Source organism: Babylonia areolata, chromosome 16 (genome assembly GCF_041734735.1).
Source record: "Babylonia areolata isolate BAREFJ2019XMU chromosome 16, ASM4173473v1, whole genome shotgun sequence".
Lineage (NCBI taxonomy): Eukaryota > Metazoa > Mollusca > Gastropoda > Neogastropoda > Buccinidae > Babylonia > Babylonia areolata.
The window spans coordinates 29,525,024-29,540,384 of NC_134891.1; the positions used below are offsets into that span (position 1 = coordinate 29,525,024).

The 15,361-nt window shown below is 43.7% G+C and overlaps 1 protein-coding gene across 1 annotated transcript in view; it reads left to right on the plus strand.

The window, feature by feature from the left end:
- The first annotated feature begins 14,537 nt into the window (after positions 1-14,537).
- The window catches only part of LOC143291300 (uncharacterized), a 16,936-nt gene continuing 16,112 nt past the window's right edge, over positions 14,538-15,361 (plus strand). Inside the window, exon 1 of the mRNA XM_076601150.1 lies at positions 14,538-15,361. This exon is cut by the window's right edge and continues 356 nt beyond it. Within this exon, the coding sequence (XP_076457265.1) occupies positions 14,585-15,361 (777 nt within the window). The 5' untranslated portion in view covers positions 14,538-14,584.

Consider the following 15,361-nt stretch of genomic DNA (forward strand, 5'->3'; position numbering starts at 1 on the left):
GATCGAGAGAGAGAGAGCTGTTCTTTTGTGGAAGTCGGTGAGTAACAGTTGTGTGTTGTGGTTCAGAGGCTTCATTCTCCTTGGGTTAGATAAGCGTTTAGTTGTTGTTTTGAGGTGGTGTGTGTGTGTGTGTGTGTGTTTCTTTGTGTACGCATACTCAGTCACACACGCGCGCGCACTTTCATAAGATTGTAGAACAACAACAGCAAAGACAACAAGAACAACAACATAATGATAACAATAATAATAATAATAATGATAAATACATGAATAGATAAATGAATGAATGAATAATCTAATATGATTTTTTTTTAAATAACGATAATAGCAATGCACACAAGTGTACCGCAAACACACACACACACACACACACACACACACACACACACACACACACACACACACACACACACACACACACACACACACACACACACACACACACACACACACACACAGAGCCGACACTATGAACTGTTTCTGGCTGTATTTTTTTATCTTTCAAGGTTGAAGCGCGTCCCTTTTATTCCCCCCACCCCACTGACCACTGGCCACGTGTGCATGTACTGTCCGTTCCCATAGACTTTCATGACTCCTTGTACTAACTTCTGTTATATATAACCATGTAACTGAAGCTGATGACTGCACTTTGCTGACTTCAGGAATACTCGTTCGATAACCACACACACACACACACACACATAAACACACACACACACACACACACACACACTGTCCGTTCTCACAGACATAACCCTTTGTACGGACTTCACCATATATCTGCAGCAATGAAAGCACTTTCAGTTTGCTAGCTGCAGTAAAACACGTTCGATAAACACACATACACATGCAAGCGCGCACGCTCACACAAACACACACAACACATACACATCACCACCACCACCACACACACACGCGCACGCAAACACATACGCACGCATGCACACATACACGCACACGGTCGCACGCATGCGCGCACACACCACACAACACACGCCCGCGCGCACGCATAGATAACACACACAAGATCAAATGCACATGTACACGCATACACACCCAGCATGCACACCCTGGAAGTTGGAGTATGGTTGCCCGCATGGCCGTGCCAACAGGAAAAAAAGACGGTCAAAGACGTAAAATGTTACATGTCTGTGTGAGTGCATGTGAGCGTGACTGAAATCTGATTGAATGACACAGGAAACGAATGATGAGCAGCAGTCAATCGCCCGTACCCAGGTAGGCAGCCTGTTGTGCAAATGACTCCGTGTATGTAAAACGCTTAGAGTTTGGTGTCTGCGGACCAAATACAGGCGATATATAAGTATCCACATTCTCGTCATCACGCTCACACGTGTAGGTACAGTACTGTTGTTTGTTTAGATTGTGTACCGGTGAAAAGACGGCCCCAGGAGAGAGAAAAACAGAAACAGAGAGAGAGAGAGAGAGACACACACACACACACACACACACACACACACACACACACACACACACGCATGCACGCACACACGCACACACACTCACAAAAAAGACACACACTCACTCACTCACGCACAGACTAACAGAGAGAGTGACAGAGACACATAGACAAAGAGCGACTGTGAGAGATAGACAAAGAGAGAGAAAAGAGAGAGAGAGCTCATGAACCTTCACTTTGCTGTGGTTTGGTCTGTTCTCGGTAGAAAGGCTTGCTGTGGTTCGGTCTGTTCTCGGTAGAAAGGCTTGCTGTGGTTCCGTCTGTTCTCGGTAGAAAGGCTTGCTGTGGTTCGGTCTGTTCTCGGTAGAAAGGCTTGCTGTGGTTCGGTCTGTTCTCGGTAGAAAGGCTTGCTGTGGTTTGGTCTGTTCTCGGTAGAAAGGCAGGCAGGGAGGGACTGGGTCAGGTTACTCACGAGGTTGTGGTGTAGTGGTGGTGACACCCATGTTTCTCTGTGGTCATCTTTCTCCTCGTCGTGTCCAGCTCATCCACCCCCCCCCCCCACACACACACACACACCTCCCCCCCCCACGCCCCCACCACCCCTAATCTCCACTCTAACCAGCAACCACCCCCACCCTCTCCAATCCCCACCACACCCCCACCCTACCCACGCACCCACACACACCCCCTAATCCCCAGTCTGTGACAAATTAGGGGTGTTCACTTTCGTTTTACGTCCCGTTGTGGTTTATGGCGTTACCAGTATGGGGAGGAAGATCTGGGATCCCTGCGACATTTGTGATGGGAAGAAAGGGAGGAATGAGGGAAGGAAGGATGGGAAATAAAAGGAAGGGGGAGGAAGGATGGATGGATGGATGGAAGGAAGGAAGGAAGGAAGGAAGGATTGGATGAAGAAGTGAAAGCAAGAAGGAAGAAGAGGAGGGAGGAAGAAGAGGAGGAAGGAGGGAGGGGGAATAAGAGGAGGGAGGAAGAAGAGGAGAAAGGGGGGGGGAGGAAGAAGAGGAGGGAGGGAGGGGGAAGGAGGGGGGAGGGAGGGGGAAGGAGGGAGGGAGGGAGGGAGAGAGTGAAGGAAGGAAGGAAGGAGAGTGACGTGGATGTGTATGGTACGTTTTGGGTAATGGGGAGTTGGGGGTAAACAGCACTGATGGAGTGTGAACCAAGACAAATATTTGAAATAGATAGCAGTTCAATTAACAAGAAACGTTGCTTAATGGCCTTCCTAAGCAGGGGAGTCGTTCAGTAAACAAGTGAAACAACTGATAATGTTATATGAAACAGAGAAAAACAGATGTATCTGTCACAGGTACCCCTCTACAGGTACCCCCTACTTTCAAAGGTACCCCCCCCCTTTTCTTGTACCCTCTCTTGACGATCAAACAGACTTGCCAAAAAGTTGAGAACCACTGCTTCTTTATAGCTAGACAGTTGTCATAAAATATTTCTAAATAATCAAGAGATGACAATGAATCATGCAGGCTGCTGTGGCCAACCACAGGCCTGTCACTGGACACATAAATTGTTTTCGGCACGCGTGCACCGTGAAGAGCATGAAAAAATTAATACGTTTGAAAAACCCGAGCTATAGTAAAATGTGACAGCTATTCGCTATTCGTTGCTTTATAAACGACTGGTTTTCTTTTTTCATTGTAAAGAATGATAGAGCAAGACATCTCTTCTAGTCTTGAGTGTTGCTCATTACACTGGTTGTGAAAACCGCTCGTGGTTTGCCGGAAGATGAGCCATCTTTTCAACACGTCCTCCAAGAAGAAAACTGTAATTTCCCAAGTGGTCTCTAACTTTTTAAGACCCCTGTGTGTTCCATCATGTGACTGACTGACAGAATGGGAGAAGTTGAAAGGAAACAGTTTTTGTTGTTGTTGTTGTTTCTCTCTCTGTCTCTCTCTCTGCCTCTCTCTCTGGTTCTCTCTGCCTCTCTTTCTCTCTCTCTCTCTTTCTCTCTCTCTCTGCCTCTCTCTCTCTCTCTGTCTCTGCCTCTCTCTCTGCCTCTCTGCCTCTCTCTCTCTGTGCCTCTCTCTCTGTCTCTCTCTGCCTCTCTCTCTCTGCCTCTCTCTCTCTGTCTCTCTCTGCCTCTCTCTCTCTCTCTCTCTGTCTCTCTCTGCCTCCCTCTCTGTCTCTCTCTGCCTCTGTCTCTGCCCCTCTCTTTCTCTCTCTCTCTCTCTCTCTCTCTCTCTCTCTGTCTCCGCCTCTCTCTCTCTGCCTCTCTCTCTGTCTCTCTCTGCCTCTCTCTCTCTCTGTCTCTCTCTGTGTCTCTGCCTCTCTCTCTCTGCCTCTCACTTTCTCTCTTTCTCTCTCTCTCTTTCTTGCTTTTGAATGTGAACAACTATGCCTAACACAGCTTAAAAACGTATATAACGTATGTATTATATATTTGAATATCATTTTTTCCCTCTCTTATGAAAGGCAAGGCAAAAGCAAGGAGTTGATTCCGTGTGCCCCCTGGGGTCATTGAAACATTACATGCATTCATCTTTTACACACATCCTGTAAATACAAAGAGTGATGTCAAAAACTAGAAATATGCTCATTCGTTCAGTCACTCAGTGTACACATTGACAAGAACTATTTCACGTACGATACAAACTAACAAAAGTTCATATCAATAGACAAAACATTAATGAAAACGACGTTTTGGATTTAAGTTTTAAGAGTATTCTTTTGTGCGTGGTTGGGTGGTGGTGGGGTTTTTTTTCAGAAAGAAAACAACAGATCACCACCAGACTTTGCTTGTATCTATCTCTGTTCTTGTAAAAAAAATTTAAAAAATTTAAAGCTGTGTATCCGTCAACCTACACACTATCGGTATCCGCCAATTTACTTTCAGTGAAACACATTATGTTGTCAGAAATAACAAGTTCTAAAAAGTCTGGATACAGTGATTTGGATATCGCCCCGCAAACATTCAGAACCAAACAAAACAAAGATGACGCATCACAACACACACTGCTCATTGAACTAACGGTGCCTTCTTCATTGTTATCCTGATCGTCTGCACTGAAATCCTCCCCAATTTCATTAGTCTTGTCACCATCAGTATTGTGTTGTGTTGTCTTGTGTTGTGTTGCGTTGCGTTGCGTTGCGTTGCATTGCGTTGTGTTGTATCATATTGTATTACTGTTGTTGTTGTTTTTTCACAACATATTTCTCTGTATGAAATTCGGGCTGCTCTCCGTGGGGAGATCGTGTCGCTGTACTGAGAGAGCCACCCTTTTTTTGTATTTTTTTCAGCCAGCAGTTTTTTCGTTTTGTTTTTTAATTTGATTTTCTATCAAAGTAGATTTTTCTACAAAATTTTGTCAGGGACAACCCTTTCGTTGTCGTGGTTTCTTTTTTTGTGTGTTAAGTGCATGCTGCACACGGGACCTCAGTTTATCGTCTTATCCGAATGACTAGCACCCAGACCACTCAAGATCTAGTGGAGGGGTAGAAAATACTGAAGACTTAGCCTGAATTCGAACCAGCGCGCTCAGAATCTCTCGCTTTCTAGGCGGATGCGTTACCTCTAGGCCATCACTGCACATCCTCACTGTTGTCATTAAAGTAATCATCGCCATCATCGTTGTTACAGTCGTCATAATCCTCTATATCCCTATCAGTATTATTGACGTCGTTTCTATCATTATCATTGCAATTGGTACTAGAACTAGCATTCTTAGAATAATCATTGTCGCAGTCATTAACACCGCCATTGACACAGTCGCTCCCACAAATCATATTACACTTATTGACACTGTCAACAACATAATCATTCTTCTTTTTCTTGGAAAACCATCGGTAGTTAACAATGACAAGATCTGTGTACTCAGCGATGACGGCACAGGTGACTCTGCAGCCCAAAGCTGGAAGTACACAGGCGACCACGCGTGTCGCAGCGATAACATAATCATTATCGATAGCATAAACACATTCGTTCCTGCAATTGCAGATACTGCCATCAAGAAACACGTTATCATTATCATCAACCCCGGCAGCAACACACTCCTGACGACTAACACCGCCATTTCCCCAATCACCGTGACAGTTAGCATCTCCGTTGTCACAATCACAATCTTTGTTCTTTTCTTTTTTTGGTCAGTTCATTCCTAACACATTTTGTCTGTAGATAAGGGTGTGTATGGTTTTTGTTGTTTATTTGTTGTTGCTTTTCAAAGGCCTTCAGGCTGGTCAGTTCAGTCCTAACGCAATTTGTGCGTAGATAAGAGTGTGCATGTGTGTGTAAGCAAAATGTGACACTCAAACACACACACACACACACACACACACACACACACATCATGGCGAGTTCTTCTTTCACAAGGAGCTCAGAAAGTCAAGTCGGCTACAGCTCTGAACTGCCCCGCATCCCCACTTTATAAAATATATATATTATTATGTGATACATCCCCACTTTATAAAATATATATATTATTATGTGATACATCCCCACTTTATAAAATATATATATTATTATGTGATATTACATCACACTCATTGACGCTGTCAGTAATATAATCATTCTTCTTATCCTTCTTCTTGGAAAGCCATCGGTAGTTAACGATGACAAGGTCTGTGTACTCAGCGATGACGGCACAGGTGGCTCTGCAGCCCAAAGCTGGAAGTACACAGGTGACCACGCGTGTCGCAGCGATAACATATTCATTATCGATAGCATAAACACATTCGTTCCTGCAATTGCAGATACTGCCATCAAGAAACACGTTATCGTTATCATCAACCCCGGCAGCAACACACTCCTGACGACTAACACCGCCATTTCCCCAATCACCGTGACAGTTAGCATCTCCGTTGTCACAATCACAATCTTTGTTCTTTTCTTTTTTTGGCCAGTTCATTCCCAACACATTTCGTCCGTAGATAAGGGTGTGTATTGTGTTCGTTGTTTATTTGTTGTTGCTTTTCAAAGGCCTTCAGGCTGGTCAGTTCATTCCTAACGCAATTTGTGCGTAGATTCTTTAAGAGCGTGTATGTGTGTGTAAGTAAATTGTGACACTCACACACACACACACACACACACACACACACACACACACACATCATGGCGAGTTCTTTTTTCACAAGGAGCTCAGAAAGTTAAGTCGGCTACAGCTCTGATTTGGCCCGCATCCCCACTTTATAAAATATATATATTATTATGTGATACATCCCCACTTTATAAAATATATATATATTATGTGATACATCCCCACTTTATAAAATATATATATTATTATGTGATATTACATCACACTCATTGACGCTGTCAGTAATATAATCATTCTTCTTATTCTTCTTCTTGGAAAGCCATCGGTAGTTAACGATGACAAGATCTGTGTACTCAGCGATGACAGCACAGGTGGCTCTGCAGCCCAAAGCTGGAAGTACACAGGCACCCACGCATGTCGCAGCGATAACATAATCATTATCGATAGCATAAACACATTCGTTCCTGCAATTGCAGATACTGTCATCAAGAAACACGTTATCGTTATCATCAACCCCGGCAGCAACAAACTCCTGACGACTAACACCGCCATTCCCCCAATCACCGTGACAGTTAGCATCTCCGTTGTCACAATCACAATCTTTGTTCTTTTTGGTTTTTGTGGGTTTTTTGTTGTTGTTGTTGTTGTTGTTGGTCAGTTCATTCCTTTTGCATTTCGTGCGTTGATAAGAGTTTGTGTGTGGATTTTTGTTGTTGTTGTTGTTGTTTAAAGGCCTTTGGGCCGGCCACTTCATTTCGAGCGTAGTAGATAAGAGTGTGTGTGTGGAGGTTTTTGTGGGTTTGGGGGGGGTTTTTTGTTTTGTTTTTTGTTTGGTTATTTTTTTGTGTTTTTTTTCAAAGACCTTTGGGCCGGTCAGTTCATTCCTAGTGCATTTCGTGCGTAGATAAGAGTGTGTGTGGGTTTGTTTTGTTGTTGTTGTTGTTGTTATTGTTTTCCTGTTGTCTTTCAAAGACTTTTGGGTCGGCCAGTTCATTTCTAATGCATTTCGTGCGTAGATAAGAGAGTGTGTGGGTTTTTTGTTGTTGTTGGTTGGGGGTGGTTGTTCTTTTTTTTGTTTGTTTGTTGTTGTTGTTTTTTTTGGGGGGGGGTTGTTGTTGTTTGTTTGCTTTTAAAGATCGGGAAGCGAGAGAGAGAGGTGCTTGGTGATAGTTATTCATGGTGATGACCACGTTCACAAATATAAATGTTCGTGCACCAATAACAGCAGCAGTCACGGAAGCACACAAGCACACATACGGACGTGAGTGCACGCGCACACACACACACACACACACGCACGCACGCACGAACGTCACGTGCGCACACACACACAGCACACACACACACAACACACACACATGCACGCGTGCATGCGTGCACCGCACACACACACACACACCTCTCTCTGTGTCTCTCTCTCTCTGTCTATCTATCTATCTATCTCACTTTGCCTAAGTCTAAAGTAACATCTCTTTCGTCAAAGCCAGCTGGTCAGACAACAAAAAACTCCAGGGGGGTCAGTTTGATCTGGGGCACTAAACTCCGAGTAAGATTAAAAAAATTTTAAAAAAAGTATAACACGTGCTCTTTTATTTCTGTTCCTCTCCTGTGGTCACTTGTTGTTGGTCAGTTGTCTGTTGTGTTGTATTGTATTGTATTGTGTTTTGCTGTAATGTATTCATCACACACACACACACACACACCAATAATAAATCCACCTAACAAGTTAAACCTTTCAATTGAATGAGTGTGGGTGGGAGAGGAGGGGGTGGGAGTTGGAGTCTGAGGGGAATGGGGGGCGGAGGGCGACATGTCGTTTGTTCCTAAGTACCTTTGTACACGCAACCCTTTAAAAAATAAAAATAATAATAATAATAATTGGAGAGCGGATCACAGCGTAGCGAGGGTTATTGACACACAGACCAAGACTGAGCAGTTGACCATCCCTACCACACGGGTCAGTCTGACCCTCACAGTGAAGAGCTCCGGCCACTACTCTACAGGCTTTGTGCTGTTTGCACAGTGTCATCCGAAGATCTGGTCGTAAAATACAGCCCACCCCCCTTCCCTCACACCCACACCTCCACACCTTCCTTAGCCCTCTCTATCCTGTTTGTTTTCCATTGTTGACTCTGACCATGTGGGCAGAGTACACGCGAGATAACAGAGTTAGTCTGTTCTGAGGGACATACCGTGATAAGAGATCAATTGTGCTGAGCTGAACAGAAAAGGAACACTGGAGAACTTTAGGAGAGGGGTGAGAGAGAGGGTTTCTGATAAACTCTCAAACACTGACTCGGCTGCTGAAGCTTGAAATCTTTTAAAGATAGGAGAGACTGTCAACGTTTCGGCTTAGCAAAGAAGACTTAAATTCCCCAAGTTTGTTCATTGATACCGCTCACGGGATTACCATCCTCGTAGAGCAAGGGAAACAGAGGTTTGGTCTGGTTTCTCCAAAAAATGTCACTGTTAACGAAAGATACCGAAATTTCGGCGTGTTGAAACAGCAAGATAACGTCAGCATGGATTGACTCAGGGGAGAAATTTTATTATCGGATTATGGAAACGTTTAATATTCGATGCGTAACAACCGAAATGTCACTTATGCTTGGTCCGAGCTCTCAGTTGAAATCCAAAAAATGTCGCTGTCAACGAAAGATACTGAATTTTGGGAGTGCTGGTAAAAGCAAGTTTGCATCACATTTGAATGACTAGGGCAGATGTGGAAAGACGTCCATATTTACACACACACACACGCGCGCACGCGCACGCACACGCACACGCACACACACACACACACACATATACTCGCAGAGAGAGAGAGACAGAGTCTTCAACCGAAACAGTCTTTTTGCCAGGGACAAAGCTTTTGTTTCCGTGGGTTCTTTTACGTTCGCTAAGTGTATATATATATATATATATATATGTTACACACGAAACCTTGGTTTATCGTATCATGCGAATGACTAGCGTCCAGACAACCATTCAAGGTCTAGGGACGGGGGGGGGGCTGGAGAAATACTAGCGCATGTGGGATTCGAACCTGTACGCTTAGATTTTCTCTCGCTTCCGAGGCGGACGCATCACCACTTGGCGGCCACTCCGCAGTTGGCATCACTGAGAAAAGACGAGATGGGAATAACTGCATTCTCCCATTAAGAGAAATTCCACAGGTGCGGCCAAACCTACATAGACAGCCTGACAAGTGCTCCACACACAAAAACCCATCATGTAAACATGAGTTCATTTAAAATGATAGGAAGAAGAAGGAGAAGGAGGAGGAGAAGAAAAAGAAACAAACATGTAAGACATTCACATATAAAAGAATTAAATATATTCACGTAAGATAGTGATGGTGATCATCATCATCATCTTCATTATTCTATCATTATTATTATCAATATTTATTATTATCATTATTGTCGTTGTTGTTGTTATATTCTTCTTCTTCTTCGTCTTCTTCGACTTCTTAGTACACACAATAGTAGTAGTAGTAGTAGTAGTAGTATCATTATTGTTGGTTTCTTCTTCTTCTTCTTCTTCTTCTTCTTCTTTTTCTTCGTAGACTAATTCGGTGATATTATTCTTATTCGTCGTTCTTATTATTTTATTTCATTTTATTTCTTTATTTTTATGTTTTGTGTCGTTCTTTATTTTTTATGTTTTGTGTCGTTAAATGGGCAGAATTGTAAAAAGGCCTTTACTGTGCCTAATTCTTTATCCATTAAAGATTCAATCAATCATAGTAGTAGTAGTAGTATATTTTGTATTCTTCTTTTCTTCTTCTTATCAGAGTAGTAGTAGCAGTAGCAGTTATAGTAGTAGTAATAGTAGTAGTAGTGGTAGTAGTAGTAGTAGTTGCTGTTGTAGAAGTATTGTTGTTATTGTTATCCTTGTTGTTTGGGTGTCCCACAGCGGTTGTTTCCGTTCTGGATACGGTTAGGGTCAATTCACACCATGATTGCAGAGCACGTTCGTAAAATGAAATTAGGAACTAAGTGATTCATTCACACGCACACGCCGAGACGAGCTGAGGCGACCCGAAGACACTGCTAATGATCTCATGGCCGACCGTTCAACGGGTCATGCTACGCACATCGGACTGAACGGTACCCTTTCCTTGCGAGTATCTTCCCTTTATCCCCCCCCCCCTCCTCCTCTCCTTTACCATCACCACCCTCCCTCACCCTCTCACATGGTCACCGCTTTCTATTCCTTCCACACAGTCTCTTGTCACTGGTTAGGTGAAGCCCACGTGTGAAACACAGAGCTGGTGTCTTCTCTTAGTGAAGTGGCAACAGCTCCCTCTCTCTCTCTCTCTCTCACACACACACGCACGCACACACACACACACACACACACACACACACCACTAATAATTCCATTTATAAGCGGAAAACGACACAGAGAATCAATAGAGATAAACTACGCATTGTACACATAACATAAAATTCATCTACTTGAGTGAAATAAAAACACCACGGACGCTTCGCATAAAAGTAACCAATTTAGAAATATGCTGTAAGCATATCAAGTAATAATAATTCAGCCACACATTCCCACTCAAGTCACATAACCACACACACACACACACACACACACACACACACACACACACACACACACACACACACACGCACACACATATATATATATAAATATATAGATATATATATATACAAATAATACCTAACATGCAGATCATTACTCATGATCACAGCAGTAAATTTAAAGCACTGGGAATCAGAGTAACAACATGAATAAAAGATTAATGACAGTAAAAACAATGGCCTCAGTACGATAGCTAACTGTTATGACTATTATCATTATATTATATATTATATGTCTTTATATAATGATGATAATAGTAGTAGTAGTAGTAGTAAGAACTATCTTCCACAACATAGAAGCCAAAAACACCCCCCAGCCCCACCTCGCTGTATATCAATTGCATGGCCAAAGAGTCACACGTCTAGAAAGGGGGGGGGGGGGGGGTCGGGATTTTTTTTTCGTTTTTTTTTCTTTTCTATTTTTTTCTTTTTTTTTCCGAGCAAAAACCTGTGGGTCAGGGCAAACCTGCGACTGAGCTGCGCTGGTAAAGACACAGAGAGACGGACAGAGAGGCAGACAGACACACACAGAGAGAGAAAGAGATAACGTGTCTGCTTGGCTGTACCCACTGGGTCAGTGGGCAGGGAGAGGGGTGGGAAGGGGGGTGGCGAAGGGGGAAAGGGGTGGTTTGGTGCGCCTGTGTTTGCTTTGGGGAGATAGGGAGAAGGAAGGAAGAGATACAGAGAGAGGTTTACGTGGCTGAAGTTTTTGATGTCGCGTGATGGTCAGCAGTGACCACTGACCTGTTTACCATACGTGTTTTGGTCGTCCAGTTGGCTCTAGTTCGTGCGTGTGGAGGAGGGGGGGTGGGAGGTGGAGTGGAGGGGGGGGGGCAGGAGCCAGGGGGGGGGGGGGGAGGGGGAAAGAAGGTAGGTGTGGTGGGTGTTGTTGCATGTTTTCCACGATGTGCCTGTCTTGATAGGACCGACAGACTGACCCGTGTCCACTACCAGTGGTCAGTCTGTTCGCTGCCGTGTACGATCACAGAATTGTGTCTGTGCGTTTGGTAATGGGTTTTTGTTTGGGTTTTTTGGGGTTTTGTTTTTACGGTGTTTCGTTTTGAAGAGAGAAAAAAAGATGTAACACATAGGTAAGTACCTTAAGATTTGTAGGTTTTAACATAAAAACGCTAGAGTCTAATGAAATCGTATAGACAACAACAACAACAACAAAAACAGATAAAATAAGAATTTAAAAAATAAAAAAAACCGGTATAATTGCACTTTAGCAACGTAAATTCAACCCCAGGAATTTAGGATTCTGAAGTGCGATATTACTGTTCATTCCGCCCCACTTCTGTAGAATGCTAACTTCAGGTCCAGGAAATTAGGATGCTAAAGTACGACATTAAAAAGAAACAACTACTAATGAATACATCTCGGGGAGTCGTGTGTGGGGATGGGGTGCTGGTTCTGACACATTAAGCAAAGGGACTGGTTCTGACACATTAAGCAAAGGGACTGGTTCTGACACATTAAGCAAAGGGACTGGTTCTGACACATTCAGCTAACTCCGCGATTAGAACGTGGCTGTGCCTTCAGCTCAGTTTGACCGGCTTAGCTGTTGTGATCGGTCAATGAATGAAAATAATAAAATGAATGTCTGACTATATGTTGCTGTTGTCGTGTGTTTGTGTGTGTGTGTGTGTTTGTGTGTGTGTGTATATATGTGTGTGCGTGTTTGTGTGTGTGTGTGTGTGTGTGTGTGTGTGTGTGTGTGTGTGTGTGCGCGTGTGTGTGTGTGTGTGTGTGTGTATTTAAGAGAAAATAGACTCGGAGCGGTCAGGCCTTTGTCAAGGGGTCCAAATGGAATTAGGAGGCACCACGTCAGTGGGCTTCAGTCTGTTCCTGTGGTCACCAGTGATCAGGTTTCCATCCTCCCCCCCCCCCCCCCCGCCACCACCACCATCTCCCCCTCCCCCTCCCCCTCCCACCCCTCGCCCCTCCCTCCGCCACCCCCCCCCTTACCCTCCTCCCCGCCACCACCACCATCTCCCCCTCCCCCTACCCCCCCCCTCCCCGCCACCACCACCCCCTTCACTGACTTTACCCACCCACGTGTGAAGAGGTACATGACTTCCGAGTTGAGCCGGGGAGGTTCAAACGTTGAACGCAGAGAACTGAGCCCCGCCTTCACGCTGCTGAGCACGGGACTCAGTGGATAGGAGTTCGCTGCCCCGATGGCTCAACAGTTTCAGTTTCAGTAGCTCAAGGAGGTGTCACTGCGTTCGGACAAATCCATATACGCCGCTACACCTCATCTGCCAAGCAGACCTGATGCCTGACCAGCAGCGTAACCCAACGCGCTTAGTCAGGCCTTGAGAAAAAAATAAATGAATAAAATAATAATAATAATACATAAATACATTAAAAAAAACAAAAACAACTAATAATAATAATATGTATAAGGCGCAAAAACTTGATGAAGTCAACAAAAAAATAATTTAATGAAATTAAATTAAATAAATAAATGAATAATATATAAATGAATGAATATATAAATAAATAAATAACTAAATAATGATAATATAATATATAAAACAAACTGAACAAAAAAGGCGAAGGGACCGTTAGACGTGAACCTTTTATCTTTTTCTTCTTCTGGTGGTGTTTTTTGTTTGTTTGTTTTTGTTTTTGTTTTTTTGTTTTTTTGGGGGGTGGTGGTGTTGTTGTTTTTTAACAGATTTCCGTTCAGAGATCTGAAAGCCAAGGCACTGTGTAATGTCTGACTGTCGGGACAAGTGTTTGGTTCTGTGGAGAGAGAGGGGGGGGGGGAGTGAATTTACATCGACAGGGCTTTTAGTGTAATTTTTTTTTTTTAATCATTCTCGGGTGGGGGGGGGCGGGGGGGGGGGGAAGAAAGAATTGACTACGCTAGGGTTTTTAGTTGAAGTTATATAAGTGTATTCACAACAAAACCAATGAAAAGACAATTGTTCTAAAAATAATAATTTACATCGGTAGGAGCAACAAAACACACACACACACACACACACACACACACACACACAAATGTACTCACCAAAAATGAGTTCAGCAAAAAAAGGGAAAAACAAGCAGCATATATGTGCGATGCTAGGACTTTCTGCAGTTATAAGAATGGAATCGCAAAGACTTTGAAAAAAATATTTTCTTAGTCAAAGGGTTTGGTTTGTTTGTTTTTTTTTGTGTGTGTTTTTTTTCTTCTTTTTTTTTTTTTTGGTTTTTTTTTTTGGATAGTTGAAACGGATTTGTCGTCAAATTGTGCGTATGATGGTGTTGTTGTTTGTGTGCTGATACAGGTGCATCGTAAATAATAATAATAATAATAATAATAATAGTGATAATGATAACAATAATAATGATAATGGTGATAATAGTAATAATAATAATGATAATAATAATGAAAATGATAGTAATAATGATGATAATAATGATAATAGTAATAATTGTTCAGTCCCAAACCTGATGCCGTGTCCCAATGTTGTTTGCAGGACAGCTGAACCAGTGACGGACCAGTCAGGCCCATATTTCCACCACCACCCACCCACCCACCCACACAGTCAACAAAGAATAAAATGGCGGACGTGCACGTGTTCCGCCCCACCAGCTCCACCCCCACCACCCCCAAGGTTCCTCGTTCAGGGCCCTCCGCCTTCCCCCCCTTCCGCCACGCCCCCGAAGACCCCGACTCCTGCAACAACAGCAACAGCAGTAGACCCCCCCAGCAGCAATGGTCCCAACAACCTGATAGGGACAGAGACTGCTCTAAGGACAGGGACCGTTCTAAGGACAGCGACTGCCTTAAGGACAGAGACTGCTCTAAGGACAGAGACCATTCAAAGGACAGAGACCGCTCTAAGGACAGGGAACATTCTAAGGACAGAGACTGCTCTAAGGACAGGGACCATTCTAAGGACAGAGACTGCTCTAAGGACAGAGACCATTCTAAGGACAGGGACCATTCTAAGGACAGAGACTGCTCTAAGGACAGAGACCATTCTAAGGACAGAGACTGCTCTAAGGACAGAGACCATTCTAAGGACAGAGACTGCTCTAAGGACAGAGACCGTTCTAAGGACAGAGACTGCTCTAAGGACAGAGACCATTCTAAGGACAGAGACTGCTCTAAGGACAGGGACCGTTCTAAGGACAGATATTACTCGGACCGAGATTACTCAAAGGACAGAAACTCCACTAAGGACGGAGACTATCATAAGGACAGAGACCATAATAAGGACGGAGACTATTACAAGGACAGCGGCTCCTCTATGGACAGATGCCATCATAAGGACAGAGACTCCTCTAAGGACACACGCAGAGACTGTACCTCCTCCTCCTCACCCTCCTCCACC